The sequence below is a fragment of the Amphiura filiformis genome, chromosome 1 (genome assembly GCF_039555335.1).
Source record: "Amphiura filiformis chromosome 1, Afil_fr2py, whole genome shotgun sequence".
In the NCBI taxonomy this organism is placed as follows: domain Eukaryota; kingdom Metazoa; phylum Echinodermata; class Ophiuroidea; order Amphilepidida; family Amphiuridae; genus Amphiura; species Amphiura filiformis.
Genome location: NC_092628.1, coordinates 99,723,043 through 99,744,219, shown reverse-complemented (window position 1 = coordinate 99,744,219; position 21,177 = coordinate 99,723,043). Strand labels below are relative to the sequence as shown.

General features: G+C 37.3%; 2 protein-coding genes across 2 annotated transcripts in view; both read left to right on the top strand.

The window, feature by feature from the left end:
- The first annotated feature begins 2,718 nt into the window (after positions 1–2,718).
- LOC140164963 (carboxypeptidase B-like) lies at positions 2,719–17,369 on the top strand. Its single transcript, XM_072188374.1, has 12 exons — positions 2,719–2,972; positions 4,119–4,191; positions 4,791–5,000; positions 5,134–5,232; positions 9,054–9,152; positions 9,970–10,095; positions 10,910–11,008; positions 11,810–11,911; positions 12,953–13,043; positions 14,689–14,897; positions 16,033–16,117; positions 16,772–17,369. The coding sequence occupies exons 1-12, from the start codon at positions 2,899–2,901 to the stop codon at positions 16,957–16,959; spliced, it is 1,455 nt and encodes a 484-aa protein (XP_072044475.1). The 5' UTR covers positions 2,719–2,898; the 3' UTR covers positions 16,960–17,369.
- Positions 17,370–20,290: 2,921 nt separating this feature from the next.
- The window catches only part of LOC140160011 (carboxypeptidase B-like), a 50,930-nt gene continuing 50,043 nt past the window's right edge, over positions 20,291–21,177 (top strand). The window contains exon 1 of the mRNA XM_072183280.1: positions 20,291–20,365. Coding sequence (XP_072039381.1) covers positions 20,292–20,365 — 74 coding nt within the window. The 5' untranslated portion in view covers position 20,291. The remainder of the gene's footprint in view (positions 20,366–21,177) is intronic.

Below are 21,177 nucleotides of genomic sequence, written 5' to 3'. Positions count from 1 at the left end.
AATGTTCCGGTTGAGTCCGGTACATAAAACCTGTTTAATTTAATAGTTTATATGTGTATAATCGTAACTAGCTAACTCGTTTCAGTGCCAAAGACTGCCAACTCTGAGAAAAAAGTCATCAAAGTTCGGAAAAATTGGGCAAAATGGAAGAAAAAGATGTAGGCCATCAATGACCGATGATCACGTCACTAAAGAAAATCCTATAGGGTGCTTGCACGGAAGGTCATTAGTTCAAATCATCCTTCACACACGCTCCAGAAGACATGCAAATACATGGAATACAATACCAACCACCTATTTAACGCGGGGTATTGATCAAAGTAAATCCTCATGAATAACAATGTCAACTAAATGTCGGTAAAGGGAGTGGACAAAGTGAATGCGTTCGTTGTGGTTCCTTCTTATCTCTTTCTTCCATGAACGTATCGTTCCGATATTTCGGTCATATATAGGTACCGAGCGTAGACTGTTGAACGGTTGGTCAAACGTCATGGTCACGAAGGATTCAAATTTCAAATTTTGTCCGATCGGGCTCAAACTTGGTGGGTGGAATCCTTGATGCGAGGGAAATTTATGCGCGAAATAAATTTAAGGTCTAAAGGTCAACCGACGTTGACCTTAAGGTAATCCAGGGGCTAAATTTTAAACCTCGCCCGATTTGGCTTAAACCTGATGGCATCCTTCATATCGTTATGAATACGGCAGAGTGACGAATCCGCAAAATCGCTGTTCTGAGTAAACGACGTTTGAAAATATTGGTACCATTCTATCGGCCCTTCTAAAATATGAGAACATTCGTGAGCACTCATTTGAGGACATATTATAGAAGTGAATGTGTACTAATTATTTGCAATACTTGCATGTTCTGAAACAATCGATATATCTTTCAAAACAGGTATTTACAGCTATTCGGCTTTATGCTAAATCCAAAAAGTGTCAACCGCTGCGCAAAGAGTTACATACGGGGACGAATCCTCATTCAACTACGTGTAAACTATAGCACCCATCCTTGATTTGGGGATTTTATGTACAAATTGCTGGTTGTCCTAAGGCTATAAATTCTAAACCTGGTATATAAGTTATAATTAGTCATCCCCGTAATATTTAGTGAAAACTCCGGTTGAAATCAAGGATTTTAGAGTAGATATAACAATATTGGCCTATATTTTGTGTATGAATTTCCCAATTTTGCGACGGCGCTCTGACATAATTACGCCATAGCGATATCGTGTGGGGAATGTTTCTACTTATTTTGGCATCACTGGATAGAAGATACCAATAGCTACCCATTGGTATCAAAAATAACAGTATATGACAATGAAGGGAGCAGGGAAAAAAATAAGTCGATGTCATCCGAGGTCAAAGTTCATCCAAAGGTTTCATTTTAAACTTTGCCTAATTGGGCTTAAACTGCTCCTTACCACAGGCACATGAACACAATCAAACCGAGGTCACTGAGGGTCAAAAGTCGTATAGGGTCCAACGTTAAAGGATGCCCAATATGCCTTAAATATGGTAAAACATATGACGGAAACTAAAAGCCAAGAATCATCACAGATTCTCCGGAAGATTTTGAATATGGGGGTGGCGGGGGAGGGACACAATTTCGGGCCTGCTCCGAAACGCTGTTAAGTAGGTGGGTGCTCGTTACATTAAGAATTACCTTACATTTTGAATTACCTTTACAATTTTGCTTTAGACATTACTTTATTGCGATTTATCATAGTACGTTTATTAATAAGGATCCAGGAAGGACCATATTTGGCGGGTATGGTGCAAGTGAAAGTATATATATCGCCGGGAACTTCTCAGACTGATCACCAGCTACAGCACTACTGTCAGATCACTACATGTATGAACCATCCCAGGAGGGTGGGAGTTCATAGGGGCAATGCCGGGAAGCCAGGTCAAGCTATTGTTCAACCTAGGCTACATCATTTTTAACGCATGCGTGTTCATCAATACAGCTTTAGTCTCTTTCACCTTCGCAACACGATATGTGGAGTGACTGGAATCACACTGACGGCGGAGGAGAATACTACTAGCTGGTCAGACCACCAAATAACTTCTCCATTGAAAAGCACGTAAAATTCAACTTTTTTAAGCGGCGTTTTCTACATGGCGTGACAATATTGTCCACTTTTTACGTCATCCCTGTATTAATTATGGACTGAAATTTCATTTAAGCTTCAATTTTGGTGAACTTTATAGATTAAGTTTTTTATTAAAAAATGTTGAAAAGCGACGCCGCTATTTCAACGCCAAAACTATCATTAAAACTTGTTCCGTTAGCAGTAATTCGAATTTCTTGTGAAATTGATTTGTATAATTTCATATCTATTTTAGTCATTCAGCTTCGAGGGCACTGCTGCAATTTTAAGGTGTTTACAGTTCAGTGCGTTAAAAAAAATGAAAATTCTCAGGTCAATCATGTTTTTTTTTATCATTTGGCATCTAAATCACCTATAGTTCCATTCACCTGATATTTGTGGCTTTTAACTGTGAGAGTTCTGAATATGAAAAATTTCCACCTGAAATTAACCATTTTCCCATTGAAAACCGTATTATAGATAGTTAGTGGTGTTGAATCTACAACCCGGTGCCATCAACTTGATCGGTTCGTTTTTAAAACACAGACAAAAAGACCCAAAAGGAACGCATGTTTTTGAGGAAATAACCAAGGTTTTATATCTCTCCAATCAATTGAAATTCTCGGGGCATATTAGAGCTTACACTATTTATCCCGGGTACGAGCAATGGCACACAATTGGTATGTCATCACCCAGGTGTGTGTGTATGAGGAGTGCACTACTGACCCTGTGACCCAAATAAACATACTCACATGATTCACAGAACCCTTATATCAGTCTTAGCCCAAGCCTCTCTGACATTACCACCATGTATTCCGGTCGGTGGTTACTACTACTGGTCTGTGCAACCTTGTGTTTGGCGGAGAAAGTGCGCTATGATGGGTAAGCGACTTGTTTCTACTTAAAAATTAACTTTATTAAACAAAGTATATTATGGCTGTGTGGATGCAACCCGGGGGATGCAAACGAGCGTTGAGAGCCAGAAAGCCTTAACTCAAGAAATGGCGTCTAGAGAAGAACAACTTTTAATATTTTTGCGAACTAAACCTATTTTCAACACTCAGTGTACGTGCCGGATGTAACTCAAATATGGCCCTATAACCGGAAGCTCAAGATTTCAACCAACTGGACAAGTGGGTGTGACACTCACAGCAGTGTCTCCGGAAGATTTTTATTAGGTGGGGCTAATGGTGACTGGCCCATGTTATGGGGGTGGGGGATAAGACTTGCCCATAACCACGAACATTATTGGGTGGTCCGGCCTTAGACTATATGGTTAGTAGACATACCGGTTATTAGACCAAACAATATTAGACTAAATGGACATTAGACTATATGATTATTAGACTAAGTGGCAATTAGCCTTTCTGGTAATAGACCAATTGAATATAGACTAAACGGGAATTAGACCAAATGGTATTAGACCAAATGGCAATAGACCCAGGGCTCAAACTCCATGACAACAAACATAATGATCAGGTGAATATTTTGGAACCCTTTGCAGGGGTCCTGTCAAAGGTTAAGTGGGGTCAAATCATATGATTTAATTTTCTGGATATCTGTATGGGGTATGGGGCTCAAACTCAGTGACAACAAATCTCATGAACAAGGGAACAGTTTGCAGGGGTCAGGTCAAAGGTCATGCAGAGGTCAAATTTTCGAAATGCATTTTCTGGACATCTGTAAGGGGTACGGGGCTCAAACTCTGTGACAACAAACTTACCAGGGGAACACTTTGGAACGCTGTGCAGGGAGGGGTCAGGTCAAAGATTATCTGGGTCAAATCGTAGAATTTATACTCATACTCGGTGACAACAAACCTCGTGACCAGGGGAACATTTTTGGAACATTTTGCAGGGGTCAGATACCTCCAAAACACCAACATGCCCCAGCTATGACCACTATTTGCCACTAGTAATAGTTTCAATTGTGTAAAAAAGTGTAATAATGTTTTTCTTGGTTTTCTTGTTTTTCAATGATTGATTTTCCTCAAAATATGTTTTATGTCGATCTATTATCAATCAACAGATACCAGGTCCTGCGCATTACCCCAAAAACTGATCATGATATTAATGTCCTTCGAAATCTAGTTCAAAATTTGGCGGAAAGGTGAGTTGAACCCATGAGCTGTATATTAAGCATGGCAAGTGGTAAGTATACAGCTCTATAGTTGAACCATAAACTTTGACGTGCAAATAACTTAGTTAAATGATGTATACCAGACACCGTACCAGATACGTGTCAAGACCAGCATAAACAACATTTACTTAAAATTTAATTATAAAAATGACCAATTCTCATAACAAAAATTACGTGAGCTTTTGGATTGCGGTTGCTTAGCCCTTTTCAAACTGATGTAATCTTGTCTGATGTCGTTGATCATTTTACAAAGGATATCTTCCCTTTCTATTAAGCAGCCTCTGTAATTGACCTTTTCGGTAAATCCCATAAGCCTTTGCGAGTACACATAAGAACTCGTTATTTTACGTCACGCAGACTTGCAATGCGCAGTAATGATGTTCGCCAAACAATGTGCGCATAGGCGCAGATCGGCGTGACGTAAAATGACGAGTTCTTAGGTGTACTCGCAAAGGCTTATGGGATTTACCGAAAAGGTCAATCATGTTAAGTAGACATTTATAAATGGTGTAATTTACCAATCTTCACTCAACTTGAGATCTGTGATGTATTCTTTTACAGTTGAGTTTCTGGAGTGAGCCATCGTATGTGAACAAACCTGTCGACATCATGATATCCCCTCTTCTAAGTGAAGAAGCATTGACGTATTTAGATCAACAAAGAATTCATACGGATGTTATGATAAAGAATGTGCAAGAGTTGATTGACGAAGAACAAAAAGGTTTGAACCGATCTGCGTTTGATTACAACAAATACAACACTTACGAAGTGGTAAGGAATGTATTGAAAATGTAATATTATGTAACCTTTCATATTTATAAAGCAACTTATTTTATGTCCAAAAGTTTGCCATTTTGACATTGCATTTAATTCATTACTTCTTACATGTATGTCCATTGTGTAGATTCAGCAATGGATAACGGACACTGCGGCATCTTATATCACAGCAACAGAGGGTTCTCTTGGTACTTCATACGAAGGCAGGAACATTGGCTACCTCAAGGTACCTTAAATTTACTTATACTAATACGGTACTTTTCAAATGATAAAACAAGTATATTTTAAGTAACATGTGTGTATTTGCGTATAATAGTACTATTACCATTTTCTTGAAAGTGGGAAAGCCAAGAGGCGAGTACTCGTATTATACATAATATATACATTAGTTCACTTCGGGGCTTGTAGAAACCTGCAATTTATCACTCCATTCATTCGTTTCATTTGTAACATTATTCAAATATTACTACTTAAGGGCTCTGACAGCAACGTTTTCACGTATGTTTTGTGGAATTGTATTTTGAATATGAGGAATGTCCTTCTGATTAAATTAATTTTAATTTTTTGAAATTCGCGATATAATACACATTTTATGGCAAATGATTAAAAATTGATATTTTAAAAATTTACCAGTCCTTGAAGTAAATTGTATGAATCTAAAGATATGTAATTATAGTGTATGCAGCTACGATGAAAAGCCGTCCATCATTTGAAAATGTTTACCTTTTGCATTTGAAGATATACATCCCCTCCCCAAAAAAAACACCAACAAATTTAGTTCTTTTTGGGAAAAAATGTATAATTTATCTTCAATATGAAAGGTCAACATTTTCAATTGATGGTCCCAGCTAGCTACATACCCTTTTATCATTAGATTTACAGATGTGACGTCGAAGACTTTATAAAATATCAATGTTTAATAAGTTGCCATAAACATTTTATTATATCGCGAATTTCAAAATCAAAATTATTTGATATCAGAAGGACATTCCTCGTATTCAGACTGCAATTCGATATGTCTGATGTGCTCTCAGGTCCCACAAAATTAATACTGTGCAAACTTTGCTATCCGATGTATTTGATGTAAAATTTACGAGTAAAGCTTTACCGTTATTCGCGCTGTTCGTCTATCATGTCAATAATATTATGATTGCTTTCCTTTAAATGCAAAGGCCTAAATAATCTATATACAACCATTGCCCTTCATAACGAAATACAAGCTAGTACAAAATATAAAGTGTATGGTAAGGGTAAACCCTTTATCATTATTAGTCAACACCAAGAACTACTCCTTATTCCAGAAAAATGAAATTAAACATTTATTATCTTGTTTTGTCAAATGGAACATAGCTAAATCCTAATCCTTTAGTTAGTTACTTCTGACTGGTAATAAACGTCAACTTGGCACAGGTCTAAACATTCAAAATTGAATATAGGAGTTAATGTTAGCTCATTAATATTTTATGTTATTTTTGATCATTGGTTATGAAAAATTTAGACAATGTGATTTCCAAATATTAGAAAGCTTTATTTGAAATTAGTCTTTGTTCAAGCGTTTGGGCTTGATTGGCACTGCATACGAAAAACGTCCTAAGAATGTTTTGGTCCTTATTTTTAACCAAGTTACCAAATATTAAAATTTGACTTTCATTGCCATAACCAATTAAAGGATTAGAATTTAGATACGTTTCACTTGGCAAAACGAGATCATTTTTATTTATTCCAAAAAAATTAGTGCTGTATTTCTCTGGAATAGGAGTTATAATATTGTAATGTTTGTGTGCAGAATCAGTCGTTCGACAAAAATATCGTCCAATTTGTATTTTCTGTCAGTCGATAGACATACTCCTTGGTTAATAGAGCTTTTTTTGGTAGCAAATGTGGTATCAAAATAGAGCTATTCCCCTTTAAAAGGGGACCTGCCATAGACTATAGAATAACTATTTATTCTACATGTACCGTTTATGGGCCTGTACACGATGTATACGAGGTTATGACAGGTCAAAGGATCAGAGTTTATGCTGTTATGTGGAGTTAATGTGCGCATGCGTAAGGCACATAACCATACTCTGTTTGAGCTTTGTCTCAATTTAATATAGGAACTTTTTTAACCTTATGTATCATGTTGGTATGTTAATAGAAAGCTATAGAATGGGAGAATGTTCCTTGACAACAGTCGGTTAAATCCCAAAAGGACTGGCTGGTGTAAATAGCATGTAACATATCCTCGTGAAAGCAATAAGTAGGACACACTGGTATTGGTGATTCTTTGATCCATTTATGTCGGTATTTGACCCCGTTCTATTTTAGTTTTGATATGAGTTTAGAGCTAAATTCTAGAATTTAGCATGATTGTGTGTCGTGTGTATGGCTACCCGGGACATAGTGTACCAACATATGAAGACCTGAGCGCAAGAAGCCCGTAAGTCCACTTGGCCCCTCAACATGTATACACTAAAGTTACGTATAGTTTCTTAGGGTTTTATAATATTTAATACATGTTACAGGGTGAAAATATCATGAAAGGTTGTGAAAGATTTGTTTTGGCCCCTGAACATGTATAAAACATTTCCAGACTATACGAAACTATACGCAACTTTATTGTATACATGTTGAGGGGCCAAGTCTTCTTGCGCTCAGGTCTTCATATGGGAAGTGAATGTATAGAGATGAGGTAGGGGTTTTAGTGGGGGTGTGTGGGGGTGAGGTATGTGTGGATGGGTGGGGGTGTCTTAACACTGGCTCAGTGCTGTCTGATGCCCTCTATAGTCCAAAATATCGCAAGCGTCGTATGAACTGAATCATTTATTTCTAGGGAGTACGTATGCGTGTGTATTTTGGCCTTACCCAAAGGCGTAGCCACTGGGGGTGGGCACAGTGTCATCGCCCCGATATCTTCATGGTAGAAATCGCCATGGTAGGTTGAATCCACAGCCACGCATGGCCATTTAATTCCGACCTTATGAGACGCATAATTAGCCAAGTGACCTGACTAAGGCTACTGACAATAGCCGGGGTAATTGGTTTCTCGCTGTGTGAGTAAGCTTGTATACGACATTGCGGTCAATGGTCATACTGCCTCCACTGGAGTAGTGAGTGGAGCTATAGCCTGCGCGCTGTAGTCCATACAGGACCAACGCAATATAAAATTAGAATTTTGGTCAGATTTTGAGTTCAAGACGCACGGTCTTTTCTCAAGACGCAATCTAACTAATATCTTATCTGTTCAACAATATTTTCAAGTGTGTGAGACCAGATCTGGTTTCTTGAGACGAAAATATTTACGGGAGATATTCATCATTTTCTACCCCGGTATCCGAAGATTTTCGTCTGATATCAAAATCGTGCATAGCAATTCACGTGTATCGATCCCGGGTATTTATTTTAGTATCTCTGCTGCACCAAATAATTATTAGCCAGTCGATGTCGGTGTGGTGGGTGGATGTGTTCCCTGGACCCGTCGGTACATCACCACATGCCAGTAAAATAATTATCTGATTTATGGTCTGTGTACTTCAATTTTGTTTAGGCTTTAAGGCGTGTCGGAGTAGTCATAGTCGTTCAACTCTAAACGGGATATACGGGATGCTGACTTTCTCTATACCTACTTCTGTGGAAGAGTTGAAGGTTGAATGGGAACAGAATGCAAAACATGCGCTTTCAAAAATTGCTTCAAGTATTTTGGTTCTTGAGAAGATATTCCGTTTCGACACTCTTTACATCATAACTCAAGAACCACAAAAGTGTAACTGTGATAGTCAAGATCGCTTCAAAATACCTACAATAGTTTTCGACAGAGGTCATTACATTTCTTTTCACAGGATATTGCGATTCGACCAATTTACAATTTACAGCTATAACTACTCCGAGACGCAGTAAAAGAGCACAGGGGATGGGAATATTCGAGGACATCCTTTCAAAAAGTGTCATAATGTTTAGGCCGTCGATATATTGGCAATATTTTTACCCCCACCCCCACTCGAAAAGCTGGCTACGCCATTGTCCTTACTGGTGTGAAGATTTGCAATCTGCTATTTACTCTTTCAGATTTCCACGGGCGGTAACAAGAAGGCTGTGGTTATTCACGGTGCCATTCACGCTCGTGAATGGATTACCCCAGCTACTGTGATCTATCTGGCAAAATATGTAAGAAAATTGTATTATTGCATGAAATCGATTGAGTAAAAATGGAACTGAAATAAGACTGCTGTAGTATTTTTGACGAGGATGCTTACTTTAAAACAAGGAACGCTACCGCCATTTTATTTGAACCCTTAACTTAATGTTAAAGCCATAATTATTGTAACATTTGCTGAGGAGGACGCCCCCAATATATCTTTTTTAATTCTGGTTTTACACTATAGTAATCTACTTAAGTAACAAAGACACCTTGCAAAAATCAAGACTTTAGATGACGTAGGTTTGTAAAAATCCGACATTTTGAATAAACTGTCCTAATAAGACGTTCTAATATTACGATGGAAATATTTAGTCGAACAATGCGATGTTCATAACACAGATACGTACATGGCGTGCGAGACGGTTATACACACACATCAAAGGATCGTATCGTATTACGACCGCAGGAGTAACACGCATTGGCGGTGGTAGTAAATTCCTATTTTCTTTGCTTTACCTCACTTGTTCGGCTCAAAATTAAAAGGGACACATCTGATTGTAAAACCTAACATTTTATGGACAAAAAATACTAATCTATGTTATAGAAATAATTATGGGTTTAATAAGTGCTCATAAATACCAACCTTTAATCTTATCCTTATCTTAAAAGCCAAATCTTTAATAGTGACCCATGTACACATCCGTTTCACCGTGGCATGCACCCGGGGACATGCAAAATATAAAGACTACCCAAAAGAGTTATGACATAAGTAAACAAAACTAAAATACTTTCAAAATATTAGTACTGTTGATTATTAATATGTGTTTCCTTTCTTCATAATAGCTTGTTGAAGGCGGTGCTGATGCCAGGAACTTGCTGAACAAATTTGACTTCTATATAATTCCTGTTTTGAATGTTGATGGATATGCTTATACATGGACAAGTGTGTATGGCTACCCGGGGCATAGTGTACCAACATATGGGAAGTGAATGTATAGAGATGAGGTAGGGGTTTTAGTGCGGGTATGTGGGGGTGTGTGGGGGTGTCTTAACACTGGCTCAGTGCTGTCTGATGCCCTCTATATTCCAAAATATCGCAAGCGTCGTATGAACTGAATCATTTATTTCTAGGGAGTACGTATGCGTGTGTATTTTGGCCTTACCCAATGGCGTAGCCACTGGGGGTGGGTGGATGTGTTCCCTGGGCCCGTCGGTACATCACCACATGCAATTAAAAGAATTATCTGATTTATGGTCTGTTTAAAACCGAGTTTACTTCAATTTGGTTAAGGCTTTAAGGCGTGTCGGAGTAGTCATAGTCGTTCAACTCCAAACGGGTTATACGGGATTCTCTATACCTACTTCTGTGGAAGACTGAAGGTTGAATGGGAACAGAATGCAAAACATGCGCTTTCAAAAACTGCTTCAAATATTTTGGTTCTTGAGAAGATATTCCGTTTCGACACTCTTTACATCATCAACTCAAGAACCACAAGACCTACAAAAGTGTAACTGTGATATTTTTGGTCAAGATCGCTTCAAAATACCTACAACAATTTTCGACAGAGGTCATTACATTACTTTTCACAGGAAATTGCGATTCGACCAATTCACAACAGCTAACTACTCCGAGACGCATTCACAGAGCACAGGGGGTAGCAATAGTGGAGGACATCAAAAAGTGTATTATTTGCAATATTTTGCCCCCCCGACACTCGAAAAGCTGGCTACGCCATTGTCCTTACTGGTGTGAAGATTTGCAATCTGCTATTGACTGTTTCAGATTTCCACGGGCGGTAACAAGAAGGCTGTGGTTATTCACGGTGCCATTCACGCTCGTGAATGGATTACCCCAGCTACTGTGATCTATCTGGCAAAATATGTAAGAAAATTATATTATTGCATGAAATCGATTGAGTAAAAAGGCAACTGAAATAAGACTGCTGTAGTATTTTTAACGAGGATGTTTACTTTAAAACAAGGAACGCTACCGCCATTTTATTATAATTATTGTAACATTTGCTGAGGAGGACGCCCTCAATATATCTTTTTTAATTCTGTTTTTTACCCTATTGTATCTACTTAAGTAACAAAGACACCTTGCAAAAATCAAGACTTTAGATGACGTAGGTTTGTCAAAATCCGACATTTTGAATAAACCGTCTTAATAAGACGGTCTATTATTACGATGGAAATATTTAGTCGAACAATGCGATGTTCATAACACATATACGTACATGGTGCGCGGGACAGTTATGCACACACATCGAAGGATCGTATCGTATTACGACCGCAGGAATAACACGCATTGGCGGTGGTAGTAAATTCCAATTTTCTTTGCTTTACCTCACTTGTTCGGCTCAAAATTAAAGGGGACATATCTGACTGTAAAACCTAACATTTTATGGACAAAAAATACTAATCTATGTTATAGAAATAATACAATATGGGTTTAATAAGTGCTCATAAATACCAACCTTTAATCTTAACCTTATCTTAAAAGCCAAATCTTTAATAGTGACCCATGTACACTTCACATCCGTTTCACCGTGACATGCACCCGGGGCATGCAAAAATATAAAAGACTACCCAAAAGAGTTATGACATAAGTAAACAAAACTAAAATACTTGCAAAATATTAGTACTGTTGATTATTAATATGTGTTTCCTTTATTCATACCAGCTTGTTGAAGGCGGTGCTGATGCCAGGAACTTGCTGAACAAATTTGACTTCTATATAATTCCTGTTTTGAATGTTGATGGATACGCTTATACATGGACCAGTGTGAGTATCGCCATCATCATCACTACCCGCGTGCCACCATGATGCAGTCATGTCTACAGTAGAATTCATCTCGACCTTTGCAGGACTTAACCCCATTAAAAGCTATTAAACCAAGATAACACTCATTGAAACAGCTCAACTGATTAAATCGGATCTTCTCTGGTTGTGCACAAGTGACTGTTTTCATGTGCGATATCGCTATAAAGCTGGTATTCATAGCTTCAGTTGGGTAACCGATTATAAAGGAAACGAAAGGAAACAATGTTATGTGTGGCTTTGTTCACGAAATCAGACAATGGCGTGCTTTTTGTAAACCAGCATTCTTGAAAATGAGCAACATAATGATTTTTGACTTAACACGGTTTGAAAATAATTTCTTCATATTTTTGGTGTTATCTGTCGTTTACATGTCCTTCCTAAAACACAAAAGTACGACCCTCTCCAAACACCTAAATTAGCTAAAAATTTAGGACATGTTACAAAACTATATTGTCTAGAATTTTAGAAGAATACTTTTAATATTGGCCGGTTATTTTTCACACAGCGACGTTAACTAGGCAATGTACTATTACCTATAACATTAACTAAAACACCAAAGTACGAATATTTCCAAACATCTAAATTAGCTAAAAATTTAGGACATGTTAAAAACTATATTTTCTAGAACTTTAGAAGAATACTTTTAATATTGGCCGGTTATTTTTCACACAGCGACGTTAACTAGTCATATCCCCATACTGTTAACGTAGGGCTATTTGTAAAGGTCACGCGTCAATGGGAAAGAGCACTGTGTATTGTGTATAGGAAAACGGACAGTAACTGCAGTATGCTAACATAAATCCCAAAGTTTTCTGCATTGCAGATTTTCTGCGAAAAAAGCAGATTACGATGAAAAGCAGAAAAGGCAGTTTTCATAAAAAGAGTATAAATGAATGCGAAGCAGGGCAAAAGGTTCTATACACACTTAATAAGAATTAACTGGTCATTTTTTAATTAGACACTATAACCATGATAACCATTTACCTTAATGTCATCAAACAGAATCGCTTGTGGAGGAAGACACGTAAGCCGAACGTGGGCTCTGACTGTGTCGGAACCGATCCAAACAGAAACTTCGCAACCGGATGGGGTGGTAAGAATATTTCATAAATCTATGGGTCTTTTTATCTATTCAGTTTTGGTATAATGTCTATTGTTCAGAAACGAAAACGCAAGGGATTAAATGAGTTGATCTGTTACTTGAATTCTTTGTATAGCTTGAAGTACCAATCAGCTTATTTCAATAGAGGTGGATGCCTGTGTCAGTAAAGGCTGGATAAGACATGATTATGGAACACCGGTGTTTTAGTGGTCTAGTGCCCCTCTCGTCTTTGATGGTGTTAAATTGGCTCACATCAATGTGACAAATGCCAATCTGAATGAAAATTTCCCCTTTTTTTCTGTAAAAACGTTGAAAATAAGCCCTTAAATCACAAAAGGTCCGCTTATGAGCTGGTCGCACCCCAATAAATCCTGGCTACAGGCCTGCGCAGGGCCGCAGTGTCGCTCTTCCCTCGTATCAATGTATATCCACCCCCTGCCCCTCCGAATCAGTCATCCCGACCCCTCCCCGGTCCCTTCACTCTCCTCTCGAGTTCTTCTTCTCTGGTCTTTCAGTCTCTCCCTCTGCCAGTCTGTCAGTCTCAAGTACCCCCCCCCTCCCTCTTTGCGAAATTTATCAGTATGATCAATGACTGACAAAAATCAGCTCCGCAAAGATAAACATTCAAAATATACTCGGATCTCGAATATAGGCCCAGCCTATTATCAGAATCTTTGGTGTTGCATAGTACTATACACGCAAGTTTTAAGGTGTATTTTCGGACGAAAATAATTCTCCGTTTCATCTCTGCATAATCATATGACCGATGTTTGCGCGATTGCACGAACAAGTATAGCTACATGCTACACAACCACCCAATACTTCCTGGCAACACTGATTAGTATCCCGATTAGGCGACGAAAAAAGAAAATCCTGTTCTACGGGCCCGACCGACCCAGATTTTGGAAAATTTTGGGTGAATTTTGGTGAATTTTTGGTCATTTTAAAAAGAAAAAAGAAAAAAAGAAAGAGCCAGACCGACCGACCCTACTTGAAAAATCCGTCCGCCCGTAGAACAGGTGTTTTTCGTCGCCTTACTGGCGATTAGTATATCTTTCGATGCTAGACTATTTTCGCGAGCAAGTCACGCCTAGGCGTAAGTACACACAAGTAAATGAATTTATCGTGAAATTTGGACCGTAAAATTTAGATACATCTTTTGTCTAAATGAGCACGTACCCACTTACCTGGATTTTTGAAGTCTGAAATTTACATAACGAATACGAATATTCACTTGCTTCAAGTTATAAGTAAGTGACAAAAGGCTAGAATAAAAGATTGGTCACACTTGGGAGGCGAACACTTCAGAATAACAATGATATAGGAAAACGAAAACAGATAAGGAAACAGAAACTGAAAAGATAAAAAGACCCTAAGCACATAACAGTTACGTTCGTCAGATTGAAGAACTATTAAATAAAAAACATAATACATAATCCCCTCGCACAACATAATTTTCAATCCATCATCAGTATGTATGTTTTAGATTTTACGGGAGATTTTAACACATATTTGTTTTCGTAGAAAATTATACTTTATCCATATGCCTATAGACACATCATATAAATGGTAAATTATTTTTAGAAATTGAATTTGAATTTTCTAGGAATGGTCGTTTGCTTGTATAACTATATAGGTGCCGGCTCTAGTGAGGAACCATGTTCTGAAATTTACCACGGCACTGTGCCTTTCTCTGAACCAGAGACTGCTGCTATTCGTGATTTTGTATCCAGTTTGGGCGGTGGTGATGGTGTAGCTCTGTATATTGATTATCATTGCTTTTCTCAGCTATGGTTGATTCCATACGGATACACAGACACAGTACCTGCTAATTATGACACACAGGTGAGACTAAAAAACTCGGTCAAGTTTTCCAAAGTTTAAAGAAAAGACATAAATAAAGAACGGATAGTTAATGAAACGAAGAAGAGGTAAGTGCAATTGTATTCTATTCATAAATTGTTATGCAGGAATAACTCAAATACACATTTATTAATTTTCTCTGTCGCCGGCGTTTCGCAATTATTAACATCACAAATGCTTCAATACTCTTACATTTTAGACTTACACGTGCTTTTTTTAAATATCATATTAACAAATTCCAATTATGAAAACTAAACATTTTAAATTGAACATAATTATATCAACCATCAGAAATATACGCAAAACACCCTCTTATCTAATATTTCACAAATTCTGCTTGAATTGTTATAATTTGTAAAATATCGACATTGCGGGAAATAACATCATCTTAACTCTTTAGAAGTGACCAATTATGTTCGAAATTGTTGTCATTGCCCAACATATCTCATACACGATTTTACACACCAAATGCTGATTCATTTGGGCTTATTACCGAATATTGAAGTTGCAAAAATTGTATCATTAACATTGCTCCTGTGGTTTAGATATAATGCAACCAGGCCTCTCTAATATTCAGTCTGTACCGCACTGTAAAATCACATTCGATATTCAGTCTTAATCGCACTGAGTACTGTGGTATAAATAGCGTCCTCTGTTGATACCTAGAACGGTTCCCGCACCATAGCTGAACCATGGGGATCAGTTATTAAACGTTAATAAATAGTATGGGACTGGTTTTGTGTGGCAACGTTAAAGCAAGATATACAAAGAACCAAATAACCGCGAAATATGAATATCCAACTAACCTCGAAAATGTGGATATCCAACTAGTTTACCCCGCAGGGGAGCTACAAACCGCGAAAATGTGGATATCCAACTAGTTTGCCCCGCAGGGCTACAAAGAATCACTAACCACAAAATATGGATACCCAACAAGCTTAACCTATAAATTAGCCCCCGACAGAGGGCAAGACATGAAGAATGAGGGAAATTATTGGGTAAAAAGTAAAAAAAAAAGTACGATACACGCTAAGACCAGTCAAAAGGACAATCTGATTCAAAAAACAGTAAGAAAACAAATCAAAGTTGAAACCACATTTGATTTTTTATGACACAGTTCGCTGGTGCAGAAGCTGCGTGTACTGCTATCAAAGGTGTACATGGAATGGAATACGTATCTGGTAACATTTACGATGTAATATGTAAGTGAGATCACTAAAATAAGAACTATTTATGGACCATAATGCTAATAATTTTAAACATATATCTCAGAGTTCACGTGTTTTGCCATAAGATGATAGTAGGAACAGGTTATATTGTTATTGTACCACGTATATTGTGGTTTGCCATGTCTAAATAGGATATGATACTTTGAACTTAACTTAAATATTAAAACCTCTTCAGAATTTCAAAGAAGAAGAAGAGCACTCTCAATTGACGTAAAATAGATTATCGCATAAGACTAAATTTTGTCGCGCCTACGACCATTTTGCAGGGAAGAACACGGCAATGCAAAGGTATAGGAGCGAAATTTCAAAATTGTGTAACAGGCTAAAATCCGTCTTACACTCGGAAGATTCTAGCTTGTTTCAGGCCCATTTTTTGTTATTTAAACCCTATCCTAAACCCCAACCCTAAACACTAACCCTAAACCCTAACACTAACCCTAAACCCTAACCCTTATTCTAATCATAATGCAAAAAGTGAACCGCGATTCGGAACATTATTTAAAAAAACTGTACTGAAAGAAAACACCAATCGTATAGATAGATAGCTTTATTAATGTAAGCCATTTTCAGAAATCTGTGTCCACTGATTCTCAGGTATTGTTTTTATATAATTTTGTGCGACCGCAGATCCAGCCTCTGGTGAAAGTATTGACTATATGTACGCAGGACAAGGAGTGCAATTCAGCTATTCTCCTGAGGGGAGAGACACGGGCAAATATGGTTTTATTTTACCAGACTGCTACATACAGCCTAGCGGAGAAGAGAATTGGGCTGCTTTCAAAGCCATCTGTAACTTTGCGTATACTAATATTTGAGGTGTTACATAATAATAACAATGATAACAATGATAAAATAATAATAATAATAAGAAGAACAATAACAATAGCAATTGTAGTAGCAATCATAGTACGAGATTAGATAACTTCAACGTTTAAAATAATGATACAAATTTCTGGTCAGTAACCGGAACTATTCCTACATAAATACTTCGCGCACGCCAAGTGTCAGTTTACGACACGAACAATTTATAACGCGCAGCGATAATTCACATTGAAAACACAAGAGCAACAGCGTAAGCAGAAACATTAGAAGCTTTACTTTAGTAAAAGGTGGTCACCATTCTAAACCTAACCTTAATCGTCATCTCTTGAGTTGTGGCAGGTATCTTAAAGTAATATGGCTGCGGGAACAGCAAGAATAAACAATAACATTAAGTAAATGACAATTTGTTTATTTTTTAACTTTCATGTATACCTTTATCAAGAGCTGGGTAGTGATTGTTTTTGGCTTATCAGTGAGGCGAAAGTGTTTATCGTTTCTCTAGTGGACGAAGTTTTTTTCACAAACTCCCATGCCACCTGGAAATCAAATGGTGTGCCCTAATAATATTGTTTAACGAAGTATACTTTATTAGTATAAATTCAAGATATGACCTCGCCATTTTAAACGGGATTTGAAATTGAGGCTTTAGACAACCGTATGGGCTACAACGTTATTGTTTATGCTCTGTCTTTTCCAATGACAGCTTAAACAAATGACATATTGCACAAGAGCAACGAGGAAACTGCATTGTCCATTTGAAAAGAAAATTGAAAAAACAAAGTTAAATTTGTTTATTTAAATCCTTCATAGACTTTAAAAGCAGGCATAGTGTGTTAAAATAAGTTTCTATTCTGGGTTCTCGAATTCAACTTATTTACTTCTACTAAAGGATCAGGTTAATTGTTTTGCTTGCTTTTGTTTACGTAACGCAGATGAATGACCCGGTTGCTCCTTTAGACAGTTTAAATTTGAATAAAATACCGTCTAGGTACATAGTTGACAGGATGATTTTTTATTGGTCACAGCAGTTCGACTTATGAATACATCTTGAATGTTAAACACTTTGACTTCATTTAACAGTGTTCTTATAAATATCAGCATTGACTGTGATTTATCACTATGATAGGAATTGGAGGGCCAAAGCAATGGTCCTTTATCTTCATCGCCGTCTTATTTATTGAGTCAATTCATTTGTAATGTCTATAGCTTTTCATAATAATGCATTGGATTCCTTTTCCTTTTCGTTCTTTAAGTCAGTATAATGTGTTAGGAAGTGTCACTGCCTTCTTTCTCCTCCTAAATGTCTTTTACAAGTTTCTGTTTAAAAATAATAATGCGAATGATAGGTGAATGTGATTCAAGTAAATTCTTCAAAATTACTGCTTGTATTCGCAGTAGAGGTGACGTCATAATCGGATTAACTGCCATAGCAATAGATAAATACAATTGACTATAGCGCCCTGCCCTACAAGCAAGTTGCACTTATCACCTGTGTATGTCTGCAATCATAGATTGAATACAATACCGCTCTTTCAAAGATACTAATCTTACAGGTGCGAGTGATCAGCATGATATGGTTCAATGCATAGATACCGCGTGAACGTTGGCGATATAGTCAAAATTGTATTCATCTATAATTGCTATGGTAGCCTTGCATCACTTCTACAGCGAATTGAAAGCTTCAGTAACGTATGTAATTACAAACAACCGTGGCTCCAGTCTGACACTTCTCTTGAAAATTGTAATGATGACAGATCTCTTAAATTAAGTTTTTTCCCTTTCGCCAATATACGGTGAGGTCGGCGAACTTGAAGTACAGGTATCTGGAGAGGGGAAGCAACGAGTTATTGCTATTTATTTATTTATTTATTTATTTATTTATTTATTTATTTATTTATTTATTTATTTATTTATTTATTTATTTATTTATTTATTTATTTATTTATTTATTTATTTATTATTTATTTGGTAGATTAGTAAGTAATTAGTAATATTCCATGATTCATCGGTTTATTATTTATTGTTGATAACTTGAAAACTTGATTGATTGATCGATTGATAGTTATTTCACATTATATTCCTAGTTTATAGGCCATATGGAACGTCTATTAAATTTAAATAGTATCGTACATTAGATAAATAGGCCTATCAGTATTGATTTTTTCTATTCAGCAATATCAAGGATTACTATCAAACTTCTCACAGCTAATAGACAGTTGGCTTAGTGGTAACGCACTGAGTTTTATAAAAGGGAGGTCCCGGGTTCGATTGCTTGCTCTGTCTACTTTTTCAAGGCTGAGAAAAAAAAGCAATTTCTGAACTGCAAACTTATTTAGCGAGGGATCTGAGCTGGTCATTTTCTGGTGGCTGTGTCTGTTACAGGCACCCCCCCCTCTGGAATCTAAACCAGGTTCAAGCCCATTACACATCTCTTAATGTACAAAGAAGGGCGCATGTGCTGCCCCATAAAACAAGATCTCTAAAGTTACGGAAAGCAGACTAAGGCCTTAAGAAGTTAGTTTCTCAATTCGCCGTAGTTATGACGTAATTAATGGGATTAACTGCCATAGCAATAGATGAATACAATTTTGAATATATCGCCCTGCACTACAACGTTCACCCGGTACCTATGCATTGAACCATAGAACCAAGGATAAAGACCTGGATCGTAATTCTATAGACGAATTCAACGGGCCAAGTGATGGTCAGAATTCAGTCGGCCATTATTGGGTCCCGTCTGGTGTTGTTACTGCCCAATTGGGTGGATTAAATCCGCTTAAAAATCGATGTTGAATGGTATTGTGTTGTAAACTTTCATCATTCTTTTGTCTACGTGTAACATTGGTGATAGAATGCAGTTTAATATCCCCGCCAAGGCCACATCATTTCACATTTTAGGTGGAATAGACCTAAGGGGTGGGACCCAGCTATGGCGGCTATTGAGGTGTAGGAATGCGTGAAATTAGATTCGTTTATAGAATATTCATATCATACTGATCACTCGCACCTGTAAGATTAGTATCTTTGAAAAGAGTGGTATAATATTCAATCTTTTTACGTTTAAGAAACAAAGCAACAAAGACTCAAGGAATATTTTTGTTGTAATCACCTAAACTGGAATCTTTAAACCATGGTTTATATGAATCTCTTTCAAATCAAATACTGACATCATTTTCGGGGCATATTTAGAGTTTACGGGCCATGACACACAATTGTCATCACCCCTGCTTGTTTGAAGAGTTCACTGCACTGACCTGAAATATCGTACGTACTCACATGATTCACAGAACCCGTATATCAGCCGAGCCTCATCATTATTATCATCATGTCTTCCGGTCGGTGGTTACTACTCCTGTTCTGTGCAACTCTGTGTTTGGCGGAGAAAGTACGCTACGATGGGTAAGCAACTTGTTGCTACTTAAAATAGATTGACAAGAACTTAATTGAGATTTCTGCAAACTGCACAAACCGGTGTAAACTAACACCCACAATATTTAAAGTAACATTCGTGTTCAAGTGTTCAAGACGTTTCATAATAATATTTTCAATTGTGTCAATTCTTCTAGATGACTAGTAGATTAATGATTGATGTTTTGCTTGGTTTTCTTGTTATCCAATTAGGGTGGTGCAATAACTATGTGTACCCCAGTGTGGTGAATTATAGGGGATGGGCAAAGAGTTTTTGGTAGGCCAGAAAGGGGGGGGGGGCATTTTTGGCAGGTCGAAGGGGGTGGGGTCAAGCGCTTTTTGGCAGGTCGAAAGGGCGGGGGGGGCAAGCCATTTTGGCACAGATATTTTGGGCACCGTTTCTATATTAGGCCATAAAAGGTGTAGGAAAACGTTAGGAACACGTTCAAATATGCAAAATGTCCTGCTTGTTGTGCTCCCATCATTTATGATAAAGACAATTAAAGGTTTTAAATTATAATAATTTTAAATATATCATAAGCTTTAAAATGGTATATCATTTGACTTCAAACGAAGTGGTGTTATGGTTTATTGAACTCTGTACCTTCAACACAATTGTACCTTTTTTCGGTTCTACATGTGTCTCTATTTCCACATTCCTGGTAATAAATATCAAACAGCCAGCCATAATTGGCGGTCATTTCAAAATCATCCCCAAATCAACGAGGTTCAGGAATGCCCTCTCATTATTAATTGTAACTACAATGCTTTGTTATCCACCACTTGAACAGGATTTAGCCAAA